The sequence below is a fragment of the Belonocnema kinseyi genome, chromosome 2, assembly GCF_010883055.1.
Source record: "Belonocnema kinseyi isolate 2016_QV_RU_SX_M_011 chromosome 2, B_treatae_v1, whole genome shotgun sequence".
Classification (NCBI taxonomy): domain Eukaryota; kingdom Metazoa; phylum Arthropoda; class Insecta; order Hymenoptera; family Cynipidae; genus Belonocnema; species Belonocnema kinseyi.
Genome location: NC_046658.1, coordinates 180,302,038 through 180,314,169, shown reverse-complemented (window position 1 = coordinate 180,314,169; position 12,132 = coordinate 180,302,038). Strand labels below are relative to the sequence as shown.

The 12,132-nt window shown below is 26.4% G+C and overlaps 1 protein-coding gene across 4 annotated transcripts in view; it reads left to right on the top strand.

Annotated features, from left to right (window-relative positions):
• Nucleotides 1–7,284: 7,284 nt before the first annotated feature.
• The window catches only part of LOC117167626 (putative RNA-binding protein EEED8.10), a 13,745-nt gene continuing 8,897 nt past the window's right edge, over nucleotides 7,285–12,132 (top strand). For 2 of the 4 annotated variants that reach the window (XM_033352699.1, XM_033352697.1), the window contains exons 1-4: nucleotides 7,311–7,638; nucleotides 7,737–7,822; nucleotides 7,906–8,036; nucleotides 10,362–10,597. In XM_033352699.1, coding sequence (XP_033208590.1) covers nucleotides 7,608–7,638; nucleotides 7,737–7,822; nucleotides 7,906–8,036; nucleotides 10,362–10,597 — 484 coding nt within the window. In that variant the 5' untranslated portion in view covers nucleotides 7,311–7,607. Of the gene's footprint in view, nucleotides 7,639–7,736; nucleotides 7,823–7,905; nucleotides 8,037–10,361; nucleotides 10,598–12,132 lie in introns of those variants that run through there. The other 2 variants (XM_033352698.1, XM_033352700.1) reach the window with 2 other exon arrangements.

The window sequence follows — 12,132 nt, the reverse complement described above, 5'->3', positions numbered from 1 at the left end:
CAAGAAAAGCTTAATTTTTTACCAAAAAATATAATTTCTAAAAAAATGCATGAATTTTCATTCAGTGAGTTGAATTTTCAACTAAAAAATATTAATTTTCATCCAAATAGTTGAATTTCGAACTAAAAAAAAGACATACATTTTCAACCAAAAAAGGAATACTAACAATTTTCAATTTCCAACCTAAAAAATAAACCAATTTTTTAACAAAATATTTAAATTTTTCACAAAAAATTAATTTTCAACTAAATTAATGTATCTCCAACCAAGCACTGTATTTTTAACAAAGTAGATTATCTGTTAACTAATTAGTTGAATTTTAAATCAAAAAGATTAATGTTTTGCCCAAAAAAGCAAGTTTTTAACGAAATACATGAATTTCCAACTAAAAAATATAAATTTACAATGAAAAATGAAATAGTGAAATTTTCTATAACCAAAAATGAATTTATAACAACTACAGGGGATTAATTTTTTACCGAACAAGGCAATTAAAAAAATTGCATGAAATTTCAACAAATAGTTGAATTTTCTAGATAACAAATTAATTTGCTAACAAAACAGTTAAATTTTCTACCGAGAAAAGCGAATTTTCAACCAAATACATTTTTTACGAAAAGCAGATTACTTGCATTTTCCATTAAAAAAATGTATTTGATCGGCAAATCTGTCTAAATCTCTTACGTATTCTTTGAGGAAAGTGACTTTGGAAATAAAACTCAATGTTTTTCGAGATAGATTTTTGAATATCGCCAAATCCCAGGAAGCTATCCTGGTCGTTTAGGTGTCCGAAATACATCTTCTTCGAGTTCAACTATTTCATTTTTGGTTGGAAGTTGATCTTTTTTAGTTCAAAATTCAACTATTCGGCTGAAAACTGGTATTTTTCAGTTCAAAATTGAACTGTTTGGTTGAAAATTCTTATATTTGGTTAAAAATCGTCTTTTTTTATAGAAAATTCATCTTATTTGTTTTTAAATTCAACTATTCCAGTTAAATATTTATAAATTTAGTGGAAAATTAATGTTTTCAACTGATATTTCAACTATTCTATTTTTGGTTGAAAATGTGTGTTTTTTAGTTCAATGTTATATTCTTTGGATAAAAATTTATTAGTCTTTTTCAGTTGAAAATTCAACTGTTTCATTGAAAATTAATTTATTTTGTCGAAAATTCATCAGTTTAACGAAAAAATAATGTTTTTAGTTGAAAATTCAACTATTTCGTTCAAAATTAATTTATTTGGTCGAAAATTCATCAGTTTAATGAAAAATTAATTTTTTCAACTGAAAATTCAACTATTCTATTTTTGGTAGAAATGGATCTTTTTTCAGTTCAAAATTCAACAATTAGGTTGATAATATGTCTTTTTGGTGAAAAATTAACCTTTTGGTTGAAAACTAAACTATTCCAGTTAAAGATTGGTAATTAAAATGAAAAAATCTTTTTTTTTGTTTAAAATTCAAATATCCAGTTGAAAATTCACCTGTTTGATGGAAAATTAATTCTTTTGGCTGAAAATTTTATTATTCTATTTGTAGTTGAAAATTTATCTTTTTTAGTTAAAAATTCAATTCTTTGGTTGAAAATTGGCTTTTTTTTAGTTGAAAATTGTCTTTTTGTGTAACAAATTAGAATTTTTTGTTTTCGAAAGTTCAAATATTCTGTTTTTGGTTGAACATTGATTTTTTTAGTAAAAAATTGAACTATTTCATTTCAAATTTGTACTTCTCGTTTCAAAATTCAACTATTTCGTTAAAAATTAATTTATTTTGTTGAAAATTGTATTTTTTTGGTGGAAAATTAACCTTTTGGTTAAGAACTAAACTACTGTAGTTAAAGATTAGCAAATTAAATTAAAAATTATATTATTTTTTGTTTAAAATTCAAATATTTCAGTTTAAGATTCATCAGTCTGATGGAAAATTAATTCTTTTCACTGAAAATTGAACTACTATATTTGTGGTTGAAAATTCATGTTTTTAGTTCAAAATTTAATTCTTTGGTTGAAAATTAAACTTTTTGTAGTTGAAAATTCATTAATTTTGTTGCAAATTGTCTTTTTTGGTAGGAAACTAGAATTTTTTGTTTAAATGTTAACTATTCCAGTTATAGATTGAACATGTTAGTTGAAAATTCATCTTTTTTATATCAAATTCAACTATTCCAGTTCAAGATTCATCACTTTAGTTCAAAATTAATCAGTTTAGTGACAAACTAATTTTTTCAGCTGAAAATTAAACTATTGATATCAACTCCTGTAAAAAAAAACAAGATTTCAACCACATCCACATTTGAAGGGGGTGTGGTTGGTTGCCTTCTCAGTTTTCTTTCCTCTTTTTTATTTTTGTCCGAAAATGATTTTTTAAATATTTTTTCAGATTAAAATAGGAGTTTTTTTCTCTCTTGTTTGTACGTGGTGGTCCAAATATGGTCGTTCAATTCTTTGTTTTTTTAGCAAGAGTTTACATGAAATGGATTATTAGACGTTAAATATGATGCAAAATCCTGTTAAATAAAACAAGAATCCAACGACCAACTTTTGACCACAACGAATAAACAAAAACTAAAAATGCTATGGTAATCTGAAAAAAAAACAAAAAACAAATAAGATTTTCGGACAAAAATAAAAAAGAGGAAAGAAAAATGAGAAGGCAGCCAACCACATCCCCTTCCTTCTCTTTTTTTCGTCTTTTTTATTATCATCAAATTGCAATAAAAAAAATAAAAAACATAAATAAATGAATTTGCATTACCAATTTGATTATTAGACGTTAAATGGGATTTTTAATTTGGATTTTGGTCTAATTTAAATTTCTTAAATTTTTTTAAATATGATTTTTGATTTGGATTTTAATCTAATTTAAATTTCTTTAATTTTAAATTTAACTATTTCATATTTGGTTGAAAGTAAATCTTTTTTAGTTTGAAATTCAACTATTCGGTTGGAAATTGGTATTTATCAGTTAAAAAGGTAACTATTTGGTAAGAATTAATTAATTTGGTTAAGAGTCGTCTTTTAATTCATTATTTTGTTAAAAATTGTCTTTTTTGGTACCAAACTAGAACTTTTTTGTTTAAAGTTTAAGTATTTCGGTTATAGATTAAACATGTTAGTTGAAAATTCATCTTTTTATATAAAATTCAACTATTCCAGTTGAAGATTCATAACTTTAATTGAAAAATAATCAGTTTGATGGAAAATTAATTTTTTCAACTGAAGATTTAACTATTCCATTTATTGTTCAAATTCATCTTTTCAAGTTTAAAATTGAACAATTATTTGAAAAAGTACCCTTTAAAATTGAAAATTCAACTATTTCGTTGAAAATTAATTTTTTTTAAATGGTATTTTTTTATTATTTATATAATTATTCCGATTTAAAAAACATTATTTATTTGAAAATTTATATTTATTGTATAAAATTCAGCTGTTCCAGTTGAAAATTCATCAGTTCAGTAGAAAATTAATTATTTCGATCTTTTTCTTCCGTGATTTTCGCGGGAAAAATTTAGTAGCCACCCTGATATTATATTTAATAGATCTCGATTGTTATTGTTTTAATATTATTACAAAATTTAAACGATTAAAATGTTACCCCTCGAGAACTAAAAACATGAAAAATAGGGGAAAAAATAGCAAAAGGAATGGTCGATGTCACTACTACAGTTCAAGGGAATTGTTCATTCCCTGAGTGACCATCCGTCTTGCTTGAAGGCCTCAAAGTTCCAGGCGTAGTACTAATTCCAGACGGGTCCAATTTAACTTCGAACCTGGCCGGGGGTTCGTTTAGAGAACCATCCTTCGAGACCAGAGGCACGTCATCGTATAAGGATAGGGTATCGACATCGATTAAATTCGTCTTCGTGGTAAACCCAACCCCACGAGAGGACGACTTCACGAGAGAGTGGCGAGACCAAGTCCACCCTTTTTCCCCACAAATTGCCGCGCACTTTGCAGCGGACTTCTTCATGTCGATATTTCCATCGAACACCTTTGTTTTCATGAAACAACAAACTCCCCCCAAGCGGCACAGTAAGCTTCGAACCACGTCCAGAAAAGTCTTCCGCCCTTCGCCCATCTTCCTTGTTGCGTAACGGATGTCTGCTGCCTGAGTAGTGTCGGACCATTCCGTCAGCTACGAGCAAAAAGGTCTTTATATACTTAGAATCAACCATATTCTACCGTTTGTGAGAAAGCCCTATTTTCCCGTGCGAATATCAACTGAACAATAAGGAATAGGTGATTTATTTTTGGACAATAAATTGACCTTGAGTATGAAGATTGCAAGTCTAGAGATTGAAATTAAAGAGAGAGAGGATAATGTTGTTTTAAAAAGATTAATAAAAATAGAAGTAGTGTGATTGGATTGCGGGTATGCGAAGCCTGGTGATGAAAGGAGGAACTAGCTGATCTTTTTGTGAAGAGTCGGTAAGAGCTCTGAAGGTATTTGTCTCATATGGTAAGAGACGTCGAACATAGTCTGAAGGTTGAAAATCAAGAGAAAGGATGATGTTGTAAAAAGTTTAATAAACATAAACAATAAGTAGTTATGAAGACACTCATAAAAGCAGATTTTTTAGTTTTTTTAGAAGCCTGGTGGTAAAAAAAGGAACTAGCTGATCGTTTTTTGAAGAGTGGGTAAGACCTGTTAAGGTAACTGACTCACATGGTAAGAGACGTCAAAGTGAAAACGAGAAAAAGATTGAATAGCTTTTGATTGTTACGAAATGGTTGATAACGAGAAACGATACTTAGTTATTTGAACAATTGAAGAGCGTCAAGTTAGCTCAACATGATTATAAAATTGAAATTTTTTCAGAAATTATCGGTAAGACCGGTACCCCGTTTCGTAAAAGACGACTGTCGGTATAGAAGAGATTTCGGGTTAGTTTTTGAACTTGATGATAAAGTGCGAATGTCGATAAGGTAGTGTTCACAGGATAACTTGACGTTTAAACCATGCATTACAAGAGGCAGTGGACCGATGAAAATTGATTCCTGTTGAAATTTTATTTTTTATATTTAATGACTGATTCCCCTTCACCAAATTTGTTTGTTTTTTGGAAAATGAAATTCCCTATGTTTCTCATTGATACCCTGCTTATTGAAAGTCGATAATAATAGTGTATTCAACTGCATTTTTTTTAATATAGCATTTACTATTTAGTATGTATTTTAGATAAAGATGATGACGAGTACTTCTTGTTTCCATTTTTATTTTATTATTTATTTTTTACAATCACGCTTTTAATTCTAAATAAAATAAGAAATAACAAATAAATAAACAAATTCTTCAGAAAAATGCTAATAATTTTAAAAGATATTTAATAGATATTCAAATTTGAGAATATTTTAAAGAATTTTGAAAGGTTTCAAGATAAAAACAAATTTCTTAAAATTCGAGTGAAACTTTTTAATATTTTTTTTTTTTTTGAAAAATTAATCTCAGTAAAAGGTGAGAAGGATTTCCAAACATTAAAAATGATTTCCTAAAATTTCTTAAAGGAATTTAGAACATTTTAAAACAAACTTTGAATTTTGCAAGATTAGAAAAATTTAGAATAAATTCTAGCAAATTTAAGTAATAATTTAGAAGCTTTGAATAGGTAAAAAAAAATTTAACTTTTGCAAAATATAAATTACGCGTATATTTTCTTAAATTTTAGGAAACATTCAAATCATTTTAAAAAATATATAGAAGGTTCAGAATATGCAGATTTTTGTAAGTTGGTGATCAATTTGAATGATTCTAAATGATATTCAGAAGGTTTAGAATCTTTTAGCAGATTAAATATAATATAAATTATTTTAAACTTTTAAAACAAAAGAAAAATTTTTTAGGATAAAAAAAAGATATTTTCAAAGAATATTGAAACCATTTAAGACAGAAAAAATATTTCTTTTAGAAAGTTTTTAAAAGATTCAAAAATAATCCATAACTTGTGTAGAATTAAAAAAAAAGTTTAGATGCTTATTTCTAAAAATGTGAAAAAAAATTTGGAAGATTTTAAGGCGTTTTTCCAATCAAGCTTTTTTGTAATTTTAAGAAAAATTCGAACCAGAAGAAAAAAGTTTCTGTTGAAAAATTTAAAATAATAAATAAATTGAATGTTGAAAAATTTCTGCTCGAAAATTTGACAGTTTGGTAGAATATTTCACTATTTGGTGAAAAAATTATGTATATAGTTGAAAATTCGTCTTTTTGGTGGAAAATCATTTTTTGTTGTTGTTGTGAAACATCAAGTATTTTGTTCCAAATTCAAAAATTTTGTTGAAAAATTGAAAATTTAACAATTTTATTTAAAAATTCCTCTTTTGATTTGAAAATTCAACAATTTGTTTAATTTTTGGTTTTGAGTGACCCATTCTTTGTTATTGAAGGTTCAAATATTTTGTACAGCATTAATCTTTTCGGTTAAAAAATTTATCTCTTTATGCAGAAGCTTTACCTTTATTTCGCCTAATTTCCATTGAAAATGCAATATGTCTGGTACAAAATTAACCTGTATCAGTAGAAAATGAACTTTTTGTTAAAAATTCAGATTTTCGGGGTTGAAAATTCAAACGCTTTTTAGAACATGAATTTTATTATTAAAAAGCATGTATTTCATTTAAAATTCATCTATTAAGATTGAACATTCAAATCCTCCGTTAAAAGTTTAACAACTTTCTAAAAAGTTCATTTTTTTAGTTGAAGGTTTATAAATTTAGTAGAAAATTCGTTTTTTTTTTTCGTTAACTCTTTCTCAGTAAATTCGTTTTTGTTTAGTAAAAATTAATTCTACTGAATAAAAATTTAGCTAATCCATTTTTAGTTTAAAAATGGTTCTTTTTTGTGTCAAAATTTAACTGTCCAGTTCAAAATTTTAAGAAAGGAAAAAGATATAATCTAAGAACTAAGCAAATAAAATTTGGGCTCACATCACAAGCGTTTTTCAAACTAAATATTTGAAAATTTATTTAATTTTTTAAAAATTAGTTTTTTCGTTTGTTAGAAAATTAATTCTTTTTATTGAAAATTCATGTACATTGCGGAAAATTTCTCTTTAATAGTAGAAAATACATCTTCTTGATTCACAATTCAACTATTTGGTATTTAGATGAAAATTAACAGCAAATCAAATTTATTCGAATTTTCTCGCTCTTTTCACAAAAAATTTTATTTGAAATTTTTTCCCTAAAAGCCGCGTTTAATTAAAAATATAGGGCTCTCTTCTGTCCATACATACAATAAACGAAATCGATTTTAAAAATCAACTGCCGGGATTAACTTCTGACTGTTCCTGTCAAACTTTACTTTCTATTGTAAAACGTATTCATTATTTCATTTTGATTCCATTTCGAAGATTTAAAGGAAATTCCAGTAGATATTCCAATTCTCGACTTGCATCAACAATTATTATTATTATTATTATTATTATGTTTCGAAATTTGGATAATAAATTAGGCAATATATGTGTTCTAGCTCACGGCTGCACCCACATAACCGCAAATGACAAAAAATAACTAACTGCGAAAAAAATAAATAAAAAATTATTTCGGAAAGGACATAAAATAGCATGAAAAAATTTACTTCATCATCCAGTTTCACTCATCAAATAAGATGAATCATTATCAAAGAGATTTGAAAACTGGTTCGTGAATTTTTGTAAATTAGATAACTTTCTAATTAATTTAAAACTAAGATAATTTTTGCATAAAAATATTAATTTGGATAATCCTAATTTCTTAGATCCTGATAAACCAGAACCTGATTTGCTTACTAAAAAGAACGGCATAGCAATAAGAAAACTTTTGGTCAGTAATCTTCCACTAAAGGTCAGTACAAATTTCCATTTCTAGTGATAATTTTTTAATTTTTGGCTAAAAAAATATTAATTCGGGGAAAAAACTAACACCAGACAAGAAAGGAGGATGTGGAATTTGTATTTTCGAAATATGGACAAGTGGATAAATGTATTTTGAGAAGGGATTGCAGGTGCGACGTTATTCGTGCATTTGTGACTTTCAACAGTGCCCAAGATGCTTTACAGTAAGATGATACCCATTAAAAAGTCGTCCATAAATTACATTACAAATTTTGAAATATTATACCCCCCCCCCCCTAATTAGGGATTGCTAATTAAATTAACGAAAATTTTACAAATAAATTTAATGTAACAATCATATTGTATCCAGTATGAAAAACCTTAAATTCATAATATTTAAAGATTTCTACCAAAGAGATTAATTTTTAACCAAAATAGTTAATTTTTTTTATAAACGAGACGATATTTCAAAAGAAAAGTTGAACTTTTAACCAAATAGTTAAATTTTCTAATCAAATAGACCATTTTTTTCAAGTGCAGTTAAATTTTAAACAAAAAACTTCATGTTTCCTGGTGTAAAATGTTGTACAGAAAATAAACTATTTTTACAGAAAACTACAAATAAATACAACAAATTTCAAATTTCTTGAAGAAAAATTTTTTTCATTAGATAGAATAAAAACTGAATCGAACATTAAAACACTTAAAGTGGAATACATTTGCATTCTAAAATTTAAAAATTAAAGCTTGCAAAAATGATAATTCAAACGCTCAATAATTTTCGCGCGCAAAATTTTAGTCTTAGATTTTACACATTGTACACTTAAAATATTTTAAAAAATATATAAATGCACGCTATAATTTTTAATGCTATGAATTGAAAATTAAATTGAAAAAATGACAAATTTCCCAAAATTATATAAATTTAAGCAATTTTAAGCTAGAAATATTGATTCATAGTTCAAAATTTGTTTTGAAATCTTTTAAAATATTCTCTTAATTATCATGGTACTCGAAATTTTCCTACAGTTTTTTGGAAATTCTGCAAAAGTTAAAAAATTAACCTAAAATCATCCAGATTTTTTTTTGAAAATCTCATGAAATATTCTTTTAATAGTAATTAACAAAATTAGTTTTCGTTTTTCTAACAATTTTGATACAAATCTTTTATTAGTTTAAAACATTTCAAAATGTCTAAAGAGCTTATCCATTTTGTGTTAAATTTTTATAAAAATAGTTCCATTTTTAACAAGATATTTTATTTTTCAAATAAAATATGAATTTTTAAGAATCTAAGAGGTCAAATAAAAAAACAACAGTTGAATTTTCGACAAAAAATGACAACTTTGTCAAAGCAGTTGAATTACAAACTTGAAAAGATGAATTTCTTTTTAACCAAATGGTAGATTCTTCTAAAAAAAAGTAAAATAAAATTCAATTAAAAATATTACAAATTTCAAACTAAAAAAACGAATTTTTTTAGATAATAGTTGAAATATGAATTTTCTACCAAGGGAACATTTTTCAACCAGTTGAATTTTTCACAAAATAGTTCAATTTTCTTTTAAATCAGTAAATTTTCATAAAAACAGTTTCACTTTCAACCTAATATTTGAATAATTGCCAAAATATATGAATTGAAAAAAAGTAAACCAAATTGTCGAATTTGATTTGATATATTTGAATTTATAATAAGTTTAATTCAATAGTTACATTTTTATCAAAATAAAATAATTTTTAATCAAATAATAGAATTTTACCACAAACTGGATGAAATATTGAGGACCCGAATGCTCTGGCTATACCTACAAAATAATAAAAAAATCTACACAGACTATTGTTTAATAATAATTAATTGAAAATTGAAACCGTATTTTTTTTTAAATTAACCGACAAAAAGTATCGAGAAAAGTTTAAAATTTAAAAAACTTCCAGTAAGGCATTTGTTTCTCACTATTCAAGGAAGATTTAAAAAATTTTTTAGACTGACGCATTAAAAATTGACGGATATCAAACACTAATTGGTTAGAAAAATTAATTTTTCTTTAGTCATTGCTAGAGTATTCTGCGTGTTTGATCCAAATTTCAAACTATTTCAATAATATTTGTCTGATTAATGATCTTCACTTTTTACATATCCACTTTTTACATTTTAATATTGAAAATAATTATTGGAAAAACTTCAAATAGAAAAAATATTCGCATTGTCATTCTCTATAAGACGATATTAAATTTTTTTTTAAATTAAAAATTTGGATATCATAAAACGCTTGGGCAATAATTTTTTGCGTTTTCCAGCGCGCGTCGCCTTATTGCATCCGGCCTCTCAAATCTGAAACAAAGGTTCGTAACATTACTACTTTCACTGACTCCCTCCACCCCTTCACCTGTTTTCAGCCCTAGTTTTATGCGCTATCCCCCCCCCCCCCCCCCCTCAAATTGGTAACGCATTTTATGGACGGCGCCTATATTAAATGTTAAATTCAATCATTAACTACAAATTAATATAAATTTAAAAGTGTCTCACGAAAATCACTAACTTTTTTAAGAGCAAGAAAAGCAGGTTATGAAAATCTGATACAACTGTACGATCGAACTCTGATGGTAGAACCTGTATATTCCTGGTTTCAGCCTGACAGAAGAAACAAACTGGTTAATTTAAAACGAAAAAGGGATAAGACACCTGAACGTTTGGAAGAACCACCAATAAAAAAATTAAATGAAGATTGTTTAATTCGAATTTTTAAGTACCTTCCAATACCAGATAAACTCAGTACTGAAAGAGGTATAAAGTATTTTAAAATACAGTACTGATGGATAAGTGTCAGACCACTAATCGGATGCGGACTTTTGAGAAATTAGCCTTGACTTTGAAAGGTGATAACGCCGCCCAGAATTAAGATAACAATATATTTTTGAAATCGTTGGAAAGCTTACTGAATTTTGCAGTCAACGAACCCTAGTTGAACTAATTTAGCATTTTAGGTATTTAGTTATCACGCGAAGAAGACAAAAAAATTCAAATTTTTAAGAAATTTAGTATTTCAACTTTTGTCAGGAGCTAAGAAAATGAATAAACTTATTTTCTTAGCTCCTGAAAAAGAATTAAAGTACAAAATAACAATTTAAATTTTTTATTTTTCCAAGCGCTACCCCCTGAATTTCTTTTTGTTGCTGAAAAAATACCCACACAAATTTTATTTTGTTCACAAAAATTTTTTTAGAGGTTTCATTAGGCCGTTTTATATGTGAGAATTAATGGGCATAGTTTTCGATGTTTGAAAAATACCAATTAAAGGCTGACAAATTCTTTTACTTCTAAAAAGTATTTCTCATTTATTGAACTTTCTAAATTTCATGAAACAAAAAAAAGATTCAAAAAAATGTTTCGCCTTGAATAAGGTGCGAAAGATTTTTTTCTGCAATATCAAAATAATTCTCCTGCAATAAAAAATTCTATTTATTTAAATTCATAAATTTAAGATATAGCCGGTCATACAAAAATTCTTGAGTTTCGAAATATACAAAAAACACATATTTTTTATACTTCGAAGATTCCTATAGTACTTTAAAATGTATTCTGTGACTTAGAAGTCCCTGATGTGTATTATAATGCAACTCATGTTTTTTTCTAATTTAAAGGAATTCTAAAGATTCGATGAAATTTATAAAAATTCTAGGCGAATTTAAATGAATTCAGGATATAGTCACAAAAATGTAGAGTGGATTCAAAACTATTAGAATAAGATTTGAAAAGTTCAAATGAATTGAAAAAAACTGAAAAAATTCAACTAATTTTAGTCAAATGTGAGTGAATTTAGAAAAATTCAAAAGAATTGAAGAATCTTTGAGGAAATGCCTAAGAACTCAAATTGAGTTTGAAAACACTCAAGGTTGAAATAAAAATAAAAAATAAAAAATAATCAATTGAATTGAGTAGGAATGAGTAAATTTAGAAGAATTTAAGTGAATTCCAAAGAATTAAAAATAATGTAGGATAAATTAATATGCATACAGGGTGCATTCCAAATTAACTCAAACGAATTGCAAAAAAAATCAAAATCCAAATTTCCAATTGATCTCAGTACAACTTGTGTAAATTCAGAAGAAAGAAAAAATAATTGAACTGTGTATGCTTAAGGGCATGTGACACAGCTAAATACCTATATTACCGACCACAGTTTTTCAGTTCACTGAATGTTTTTTTTGAATCTAAGAACTTTTTTTGTAAGTAAAATATCGAGCTGAAACTTCGGGACATGTATTAGAGTGCAATAAAGTACGTTTAGGTACTGCATTTTGGTAGAAACTTCACTGAAA